Source organism: Catharus ustulatus, chromosome 25 (assembly GCF_009819885.2).
Source record: "Catharus ustulatus isolate bCatUst1 chromosome 25, bCatUst1.pri.v2, whole genome shotgun sequence".
Lineage (NCBI taxonomy): Eukaryota > Metazoa > Chordata > Aves > Passeriformes > Turdidae > Catharus > Catharus ustulatus.
This window is the reverse complement of record NC_046245.1, coordinates 1,599,862-1,610,222: the sequence shown is the minus strand read 5'-3', so window position 1 is coordinate 1,610,222 and position 10,361 is coordinate 1,599,862. Positions and strand designations below refer to the sequence as shown.

The following is a 10,361-nucleotide window of genomic DNA, read 5'->3' as shown; positions in this document are numbered from 1 at the left end:
ATAACCTGGGTGTGATCCCGACCCGCGGGGCCGGTTTGGCTGAAGGGAGAAGCGCAGCGAGCGCCGGAGCCCCGGGACCGATCCCGACTCGTGGGTTCGGTTTGGCTGACGGGAGCAGCGCAGCGAGCGCCGGAGCCCCGCAGCCCCGGGACCGATCCCGACCCCTGGATTCGGTTCGGCTAAGGGGAGCAGCGCAGCGAGCTCCGCAGCCCCGGGACCGATCCTGACCCCCGGGTTCTGCTTCACTGAGGGGAGCAGCGGGCATATCCCACCCCGCAGAGCGAGTTCGGCCGAACGCAGCGAGCTCCGCAGCCCCGGTACCGATCCCGATACCGATCCCATCCCCTGTGTTCGGTTTGACTAAGGGGAGCACCGGGCACATCCCACCCACAGAGCGAGTTCGGCCGAACGCAGCGAGCTCCGCAGCCCCGGGCCCAGCCCGCCCCGGCAGCGCTGCGCAGGCGCGGGCGGGCGGGCGGCGGGCGGGGGCCGTTCCCGGGGCAACGGCCGGGCCGGGCCGGGGCCGAGCGGCCGCGCTGGGCAGCGGCAGCCGCCGGGCATGGGGCCCGCGCCGGGGCCCCCCCGACACGATGCTGCTCGGCAGGAAGCCGGACGGGCCCCTCGCAGCGGGTGAGGAGCACGAGGAGGTGGTTGGGGGTCCCGCGGGGCTGGGGGGGAAAGGAGGGGATGCGGTTTGGGTCGGAGCCCCCCGCGTGGTCCCGGCCGTCCGTTGGCTCTGTCGCGATAGGCGTCGCGATTTTAAGTTCTTGAGCAGCCGACAGCGAGAGACGCCGCCTTTTTTTTTTTTCCTTTTCCTTCCCCACGTTTTTGCAGCTGTAATTCCCGCATCTCATTTTTAAGGGATAACCTGCTTTAAAGGATAGTGCTATCAAGTGTTGAAGTGTTTGCTCGATTTCTGCTCATTTAGGATTATCCCGATTAAGGGAAAGCGGGGAGAATGGTGGTTATTTCTTAGGGATGTATTTTTTTGCAGTGCAGAAGTTGATTAACAAAAGAGAACCTCTAAATTAAAAGTATCTCGAATTAAGATTCCCCAGAAGCATCGCGCTCTTGTGGTATGAAAATACAGTTAAATTCCAAAGATCGTGTAATGAATGAAGGAGAATCAATGATTTTACAGAGCAAAATGTGCAAAAGGGAGCCGCATTTCAGCCTTTGGCTCTGTCTCTGTCAGTGAGTTGTGAATAACTGGTTTGTGTGGGACCTTCCAGCCAGGATTGGAGATGGATTGTACGACTCCTATATGAGGATAGATGAGTGTAGATACCCAGAGCCTACAAATGAAGAACGGAGCCCTTCAGCACTTCCTTCCCTTTCAAGACCTCATGTGAGTATTTTTAAAGTCATCTGTGTCTTCACGTTGTGCAGTGTGGGAGTGAGAACTACCCGGGGATCTGATCCCTTCTTACAGAGAATAAATTCTAAAAGTGGGATTTTGCAGCTTTGTGTGGCTTGTTAACATTATTGTTTCTCCTGAGCATGAAAATGATGTGCTGTGCTCGCTGCAGAACTTCCTGGCAGCCTCAGGAATCCCGTCTGAGTGCCCTCAACTTGTGTTTTAATAAAAAAAAAGTTACTTTCCAAAGGGTTGAACATTCTGCCTTGTCACCTTGTAGTCTGATAAGTAAATCCACGCACGCTTTGCTCTGCCTCCTCTCCTGCACGTTTCCATTTTCGTTCCCCTCATGAAAATTCCGCCGGGTGAGTTCGTAGGAGCAGCAGAAGGAGCAGTGTGAGTCTGTGTGGCTGCCAAACGTCTCACAAAAGTATCTTTCTGCTCTGAAAACTTGGGCATTATCTGGCACTTCTTTGGCTACCAAAATGCTCCTTATGAACTGAAGGTGTTGCCAGGTTTTTCCATCTCTGTTCCCTCTGCAGATGTGGAGTTGGGAGATTTTTTTTTTCCCTTTAATTGGTTCAGTAGTGCTCGTTTTGAGCTGTACTTTTGTACACTGATCCGTCCTTTAGATGGGTTTTAAATGTGTTCTGGCTCTTGTTGAGTTCTGGCAGAAGGGAAGGAGCTTAAGCTTAAAAAAAAACCCCTCTCACTCTCTGAAAAGTGAAAATAGACATTGCCCTGAGTAAGATGCATTTGAAAATCATCACCTTGTGGGATTTTGTTGTAACAAATTCAGTCTGTGCAAACTCAGGGTCATGAGTGTGGGGTTTTTTTCCCCTTTTTGCAAATGTTGAGGTGGAGCAGAAGGAATTTGGAGTTTTGTTGAGCAGTAGGGTTTGGAGAGTAGTGGGTTGGGGTTTTTTGTTTGCAGGGGTATGGAAACATTTCAGCTGCAGTGTTTTAAGCTGACTTCATTTGTTCATAACTGAATACGAGTCAGTGGAGTGGAACTATCCAGTGAAATACAAATATAGACCCATGAATATTTTGTTTGACTTGTCTTCATCTGTGTTTTTTCCCTGAAACCTGTTAACTTCTTAGGGCAAGATTAAGGATTTAAAGCATGCCCAGTTTGCACAGTGATGTATCAATAAAATCCAATCTCAGTGGTATCAAAGAAGCAGAAGCTGAAGATGATGCTGCTGAATTTTAATGGGAAAATACCTGAATTTTTAAATTTCTTCTTACAAAATGTTTTATTATGATGTAATGTTACATGGGAATTACTGCAGCTGCTCATTCCTTCACCTGAGCCTGCAAGAGAACACAAAGTCTCTCTGCTTGGAGAATGCATTGTGTGTTTAATTCAGTGTTCAGAACATCCCTGCAAACCAGTTTGTGTAGGAATTGTCATAACTGTTTCCTTGTCAATGAAAATGAAGTTTTGTCAGGGAGAGTTTTCAGCAGGGTGCCACTGGTGTTGTCAGCCTCATTTCTCACTGCACTTCAGCAATAAAACAAAAAGCTGTGGAGCCTGGGATTTGTAAAAGAGAGCTGTTGATAGAAAGCTGGTGTTATCCAGGAGTCATCTGACTTTGAGTGCAGCTCTTCTGAGTTCAGGGGAAGATGGAGCTATATTTGTGTCTCCCATCATGTGGCAACTGATTTTGGGAGTCCTCTAAGAATGAAAATTGAGACCTTACTACCGTTGAGTCAGGTTTGAAATCCAAAGCCATAATTCCTCCATTAAGAAATCGTTCCAGGATAAATGGAATCATGAATTCCTGGTTTATTTAGGGATACAAAGGTACAAAATGTTTGCTATGAACAGCAGCACCAGCAGAGCTGCTACTGCTCTTGGGTAGGGAATATTTCAACAAGGGTGAACCTAGTTGTGTGTTTGTATCTCCTGTTTGTTTGTAAACTTTCTGTTTGGGTCTGCTGGACTGAAGAGTCTTGGAGGCAGCTCTGAAAAAATGTCATTCTTATCTCGGAGCTTCAGCCAGGCTCCAAGAAAAAGGCGTTTATTCCCAGTTACCAGGGCTGGGCTCTGTTGTTTTTATTTCAGACTCTGGCAAGGCGTGGCCCTCCCAGTGCGCTGCATTTTGGGGTTGATAGCAGGAGTGGAGCTTGCTAGGATCTCTCCCTATAGATAAGGACTGACTTGTGCAGGGAAATGCCCATTTTTTGGGGCTTGTGAGCAAGAATTAACATTTCAGGGCAGCAGCAACAAACAGAGTCTTTTATGAGCTGTGTGTAGTTGGCTTTGGCGAGAACATTCACTTCCCTTATTTGCTGACCCTGCTGAGATGTTGGACTGGATGTAACTAAAAAGGAATTTGGTTTTATTGCTGTGGGGCTGCAGGTTTATTTATATTTTTTGTTTGATTCCTGTGTAGTTATTTTGGTTTTTTAGGGATTCGGTTTGGCATGTGTCTGAGATCTTTATTTTTAGATTAAAGGACAAAATGGAAAACAGATGTTGCTGCTTCAGTCAGGGCTTCTTCAGTTCTGCCTGGGATGGGACAACACCTCTGTGCTTCCTCTCAGCAAGCAGGAAAGGGAATAACTGCTGTGCTGGTGGGGACCTGACCTCTGGGGTGCTCAGCATTTACTAAATAGTAGAATTGACAAGCCTGGAAAATTTCACAGTGTTTTTCTCACCTTGTATGGGTTTGTTTCAGATGTAAATATTTTAGCACATGGTGGTAAGGGGGAGTGTTTGCAGACTGCTCCCAGCCCAGTTGGAGTGGGAGTTTTTCCTGGTTATTCAAGTCTGTGTTAAGAGAGTTGTGCTGTTCTCTCTTCCCTCTGTGACAGTGACAGGACCCAAGGGAATGGCTGGAGCTGTGTCTGGGAGGTTTGGTTTGGATAAAAGTTCTTCCCCCAGAGGCTGCCCAGGGCATGGGCACTGCCCCAGGGCTGCCAGAGCTCCAGAACAGCGCTCTCAGGGACTGGGAGGGATTTTGGGGTGTCCTGTGCAGGGCCAGGAGCTGGACTTGATGATTTTTGTGTGTCCCTTCCAGCTCAGGATATTCTATAATTCCACCATGATTTCAAAGGGAGGTGTGGATATGATGCTGTTTCCTCCTTGAAATTAAAACCCCCCAATTAATTGTCTTTAAAGGATGGTTTCCCTTGCCTTGCCCTGTCCTCCTCCTGTCCTGCCTCACACCAGCCATATGTCACCTGCTGGTGTTGCTTTGTCTTCCTTGGGCAGCCTGGCTGTGCAATCTTCTCTGCACATCCACGTTCCATTCCCTGCTCCAGACAGGTGCAAGTTGCATCTGTTGATGGTTGTGCTGCTGCACCCACGTTTGAAGCTAAACTTAGCTGTTCCCTGGCCCTTTGCAGACTGCACATAGGTATTCTGTGGTTGTTGGAGTCTTTGGCTGGCTAGGGTTTCCCTTTCTGGATTTAAAAGCACAAGTGCTGTTTCTGGGAGTTGCTTTCTCTTTGTGTACCCTTCTATAACTATGCTTGTAATCTCATTTAACCCAGCAGTTTATATTTGTTCCTAATAAATGCCAAACTCATCCGCGTTGCCGATTTTCTGTTGGCAGCGATTTTATTTTTAATCTGTGCTTTAAAAGATAAACTACACTTCTTTTTCCCTTGTAGGTTTCTATCAACAAACTCATGATGAAGGATCACTGTCTGACTGGAAATCAGGTCAAAGTGGAGCAGTTATTTGAGGACTCTGGCAACAGAAGGAGCAGTGCTCTTCAGTCTGCAGAAAGATCTCTCCCTTCCCTGACAAAAGAGAAAACCCTGGAGAGCCTGGGTGCTAGAGGCAGTGGAAGCTCCTTGAAATCACATAAAGCCATCTCCCAAGCTCCAGAGGAAGCTGTCAGACAGTTCAAACATCAGCTATCAGCTTATGAGCAGCAGGAGATCTTTAGTTTCTCTGAGATTTACTTTGTGGGGCCGTCTGCCAAAAAGAGGCAGGGGGTGATCGGCGGCCCCAACAACAGCGGCTACGACGACGACCAAGGCAGCTACATCCACGTGCCCCACGACCACCTGGCTTACAGGTATGAGGTGCTCAAAATCATTGGCAAGGGCAGTTTTGGACAAGTTGCTAAAGTCTACGATCACAAACTCCACCAACACCTGGCCTTAAAGATGGTTCGCAATGAGAAGAGGTTCCATCGGCAAGCTGCCGAGGAGATCAGGATCCTGGAGCACCTGAAGAAGCAGGATAAAACAGGCAGCATGAATGTCATCCACATGCTGGAGAGCTTCACCTTCCGAAACCACATCTGCATGACCTTTGAACTCTTGAGTATGAACCTGTATGAGCTGATTAAAAGGAATAAGTTTCAGGGTTTCAGCCTCCAGCTGGTTCGGAAGTTCGCTCACTCCATCCTGCAGTGTCTGGATGCCCTTTATAGAAACAAAATCATCCACTGTGACTTGAAGCCAGAAAATATCCTCCTGAAACAGCAAGGGAGGAGTGGAATCAAGGTTATAGATTTTGGGTCCAGCTGTTTTGAGCACCAAAGAGTCTACACGTACATCCAGTCCCGGTTTTATCGGGCGCCAGAGGTGATCCTGGGCAGCCGCTATGGGATGCCCATAGACATGTGGAGTTTTGGCTGCATTCTGGTGGAGCTTTTGACTGGCTACCCTCTTTTCCCTGGAGAGGACGAGGCAGACCAGCTGGCCTGCATCATGGAACTTCTTGGAATGCCACCTCAGAAGCTTCTGGATCAATCCAAGCGAGCCAAGAACTTCATCAACTCCAAGGGCCAGCCGCGGTACTGCACGGTGCTGACGCAGCCGGACGGGAAGGTGACGCTGAGCGGGAGCCGCACGCGCCGGGGCAAGCTGCGGGGAGCCCCGGGCAACAAGGACTGGGTGACAGCTCTCAAGGGCTGTGACGACCCCCTGTTCACTGGATTCCTCAAGGACTGCCTCAGCTGGGACCCTTCTGCACGAATGATTCCCAGCCAGGCCCTGCGGCACCCCTGGATCTGCAAGCGGGTGCCCAAAGCAGCCGGCCTGGAGAAAAGCTCTGGCAGGAGGATTTCCAGCTATTCAGGTTCCTTCCAAGGCATTGCTAACAAGCTGCCTCCTGTGGCTGCAGTCCCCAGCAAGCTGAGGGCCAGTCTGGCTGCTGAGCCCAGTGGCAGCATCCCTCTGTGCACTGTGCTCCCCAAACTGGTCAGCTAGTGGGGAGGGCTGGGTGCCCAGGACACCCCTGTGTGTCCTGTCTGTCCGTGCTGAGGGAGGACATCAAATGCAGAGGGTTGGGTTTACTTTTTGTCAGGGGCTCAGTCTGGAATATTGGAGGATCAGTCCAAAATGTGCACGTGGAAGGGCTGATTTTATCCAGTTGTTTCACTCACACCTGGTGCATATTCCACTGCTGAGGGTTCAGCTCAGCTGGGGAATGTAGGGACAGTTTGGCTGATGAGCTGTTTAAAAATGCTGGTTTAGAAATCAAACCATTTCTTATCATGGTTCAACAGGTTCTTTTGCTTAAGGCAGGAAAGGAACTTGATTTAAACTCTTGTGTTTTCAGTTATCTCCAGCCAAACTCTTTCTGTTCCGGGAAAAAAGTTTTTAAATCTCTTGTCAAAAGCACAAATGCATTAAAGTAATGCATTAGGAACTTCCTTGCAAATTGCTTAAGTTTGAAGAGTTTTATTTCTCTGCATTGCTTTTCCCTTATCTATCCTGGGATTTTAAAAAATGTGATGGGATGTAGATACCAAAGGAATTTGTTGTTGGAAAAGGAAATATCAGATGATAAAATTTCAAAGCAGCATAGAGATGCCATGAAACACAGGATATATATAAATAAAACTTCTTTCTGTAACATTTGCTATTTCCCCCTAAAAATCTATGGAAAGCTTGTAGGGGAATTTGGGATCAGGCCTGGTCCTTCACAAATGTGAGCCAGTTTGTTCAGGTCATGATTGAATTCTCTGTTTCTTTGGAGCTCAGATTTCCATCATCAGTTCTGCCAGATGTGTCTCTTTGTTTTTCCTGTGTTTCTAAAACAAAAATGTTGAACTTCAAGAGCTGGTTTATATCCATGTTTGAGATTCTGGTAATTGCAAAAAATTATCTCTTTGTGTAGAGTGAATTCCATTGAATTACATGAAGCTCTTTTAATAAAAGTGCAAACTGCCACCCCTGTCAGACAAGTAGAACTTTTTCAGGCCCAGGGCTGTGACTGGAAAAGGAGGGTGGGGGGAAAAACACACATTAATAATTGGGAGTGTGCTCTGAAATCTCAACAAAATCTCTGGAAACATAACCAGGAAATTCTGATAAGGTGCAAGAACTGGCGGATCCAAATGGAAATATTTTATGCTTTGTGTCTAATTGCCTTCCTTCAGGCCTTTGGGTGCCTACATCTTCTCATTCTTGAACTCCTTGAGCTTGTATTTCCTCTTCCTTTATCTTCCCAGAACATGCCAGGGTGGTGTGACCTGTCACAGGCACAGCACAGCTCGCTGGGGTTGTTCCTTCTCATGGCCCCAGCCCATCTCCAGAACCATCTGATCCCCTGCCAGGTGCCTGAGCAGGACTTCAAATGCAATTTGGAGCTTTTATGAGCAGAAGGTTTTAAATGTGGTGACTTTCTCTGCAGCAGGTTTTGAATGCTAAAGGAGGGAGACTCTCAGTATGCAATAAAGGAGTCAGCAGGGTGATTTTAAAGATAAGGTGAGCAAAGGTTCAGCAGAGCCCCTTCCCTGAGGACATGGGGCTGCTCTGGGTCATCCCAGCACTGGCTGGAGCTGCAAAAAACCTCCAAAAGGCTCAGCCAAAGCTCCAAAGGACTTCAAACCGAGGTTCTCATGTGTGGAGCTTTTCTGAGTTGTTTTGTTTCACAAGTGTCAATTGAATGAGCTTAGAAATGATTTTAAAACAACAACCTGGCCCTTCGTGCAGCAGGCAGCCTGGATGGGCTGTCAGGGGCACTTACAGCCACACTTGGCTGGCATTTTTTATTTTGCTTGGCTAAGTGAAATTTTATTTGAATGAAGAACCAGGGAAGTGGATTCTGGAGGGAAGTCCAGAAGATGTCATGGATTTCAGTGGAATCTCTAATAGATCTGGCACCTTTTCAGAAGCCAGAAATCATCTTCTTCATTTTCTGCCCTTTACATTTCTTTTTAACAAAATACACCAGGTGAGAGAGAAGGGAAAGGAACCTTTAGGGAGCAATAGCTTGGTAGGAAAGAAGCATGGGAAGGATTTTGTAGAGAAGAGGAGGTGATGGTGGTGCTGGAGCCTGGCAGAAGGAGCAGTGCTGGGACTGCACCACCAGGCTCAGGAGCACAGCACACTCTAAACCATTTTGTCTATTAAAAGTGTGGAATAATAATGATACTGCTGTGACTTGTGGGAAGAAATGACTGTGAGGGAACTCCTGTGGCAGCCTCTGGTGCACACTCAGTCATTTTGCTCAGGGCTGGGGCTGTGGAGCTGCAGATAAAGGCAATTAACTGGCAAAACTGTGGCTTTCCATCTAGAAAATGTGTCCAGCATGCCCTGACTGCACGAGGTGTTTGTTTAAGACTGGCTCTTACCTACTTGGTACAGCCACATTTGAAAATCAAATATGCAGTTTAGTGAATTGCTAATTTGGGTGAGAAGGAAAAGCAGCCTCAGCAGATATTTATTTACTGGGCTGGAAACTTCTTCCTCACACAGCTGAGAATGTTGGGGTCTTGTTTCCAATACCAATCCCCAGATTCTTCATAAAACTTTTGCTTTTGGTGGATTGTTTGATGCAGAATTCCCAAAGTGGGAGAGCTCCCAGGTGAGCCAATAAACATCCTGTGAGGAATTGTCCCTGCACAGCCTGGACTTGCTGAGTTCCCTGTGCAGCAGGAGTTGGCCAGGCCACACCTGGGGACCCTGGGCTGTGTCACTGTCATTTATCAGGGCCAGTCTCGTGTCTGTGCTCTGCAGATAGGGCCAAACCTCCAAGTCACTCTTGTTTTTGGGAAAGCCAAACCCTGCTGAGGTCTGAAATCACCAGAGAGCATCCCAACATCAGCTGTGCTGCTGCTGAGGATGTTGGGAGTAGCTTGAATTGAAAAATGTCTGAATAGATCAAGAGCAGTTTTTATTTTTATGTTTTGCTTTGTTGAGCTGCCAGCACTGGCACCTCAGTCATGTTCTCAGAAGTTACCACATGCAAATCACTTGTGTGTACAGCACATCAGGCACTGCATTTCTAAAAGTCACCCAGACTTGTTTCAAAATGCTCCTTGCAGTACCCTGGGAGAGGTGCAAATAACAACTGTTCATTGGCTGCACTTTCAGCTCTTTGGCTCAGCAATATTTTTATATAAACCAGTGACAATGCATGAGCAGCACATCTGAAAGACCCAAACCTAAATCTGGAGATTTTCTGGGTACCACAGACACTCCTCACTGGTGGTTTTTATCCTCCCAGAATGGGAATCCTGCTTGACCTAAGAATTCACAGCAGATTAATTGGACAGATTTAATGCAACTTTTGTGGAAGAGTGAATGATTGCTTACAATCTTTTCTACCTGTTAGGGGGTTTTGTGCAGTTGAAAACTTTTTAAGCAGTTGTAGTTTGCAATGATCATCATCTTCAAAACTACCTCTCAAACAAACACAGGGTCCTTTTTAAAGAGCTGCTGGCTGCAGCTCTCCTGGGTTTTTTTCTTGTTTAATACCAAAAGCTGTCCTGGCTGTGAAACATATATATGATGATCTCAGCAATGTCTTGCTAATCCCAGGCACACAAGCAAAAGGCTGATGCTGCACCCAGAGATCTCTGCTGAAATGATACAAAAATCCCCTGCCTGCCAAAGTTTAATTCCGTTGTGGAAGTGGAGAGCCAAAATAATATGGAAAGATCTGTGGGACTTGTGTGCAGCACCAGCTGGGAATGAAAACAAACCATGCTCAGAGACTTTAATGAAAAATCCTGGGGTTTCTGCCTGTGCTGATGCTCAGAGCTGAGGGTACCTGGCAGCTTTGGGTTTTATATTTGGTGCTTCA

The 10,361-nt window shown here is 47.4% G+C and overlaps 1 protein-coding gene across 1 annotated transcript; it reads left to right on the top strand.

Annotated features, from left to right (window-relative positions):
- The first annotated feature begins 538 nt into the window (after positions 1–538).
- Positions 539–7,501, top strand: DYRK3 (dual specificity tyrosine phosphorylation regulated kinase 3). The gene is made up of 3 exons (XM_033080307.1): positions 539–630; positions 1,233–1,348; positions 4,982–7,501. The coding sequence occupies exons 1-3, from the start codon at positions 591–593 to the stop codon at positions 6,533–6,535; spliced, it is 1,710 nt and encodes a 569-aa protein (XP_032936198.1). The 5' UTR covers positions 539–590; the 3' UTR covers positions 6,536–7,501.
- The last annotated feature ends 2,860 nt before the right edge of the window (positions 7,502–10,361 follow it).

Coding starts and splice junctions, on each gene's coding strand:
- DYRK3 (XM_033080307.1), top strand. CDS start 591: ATGCTGCTCGGCAGGAAGCCGGACGGGCCCCTCGCAGCGG. Junction 631..1,232: donor GGACGGGCCCCTCGCAGCGG/GTGAGGAGCACG, acceptor GGGACCTTCCAG/CCAGGATTGGAGATGGATTG. Junction 1,349..4,981: donor CTTCCCTTTCAAGACCTCAT/GTGAGTATTTTT, acceptor TTTCCCTTGTAG/GTTTCTATCAACAAACTCAT.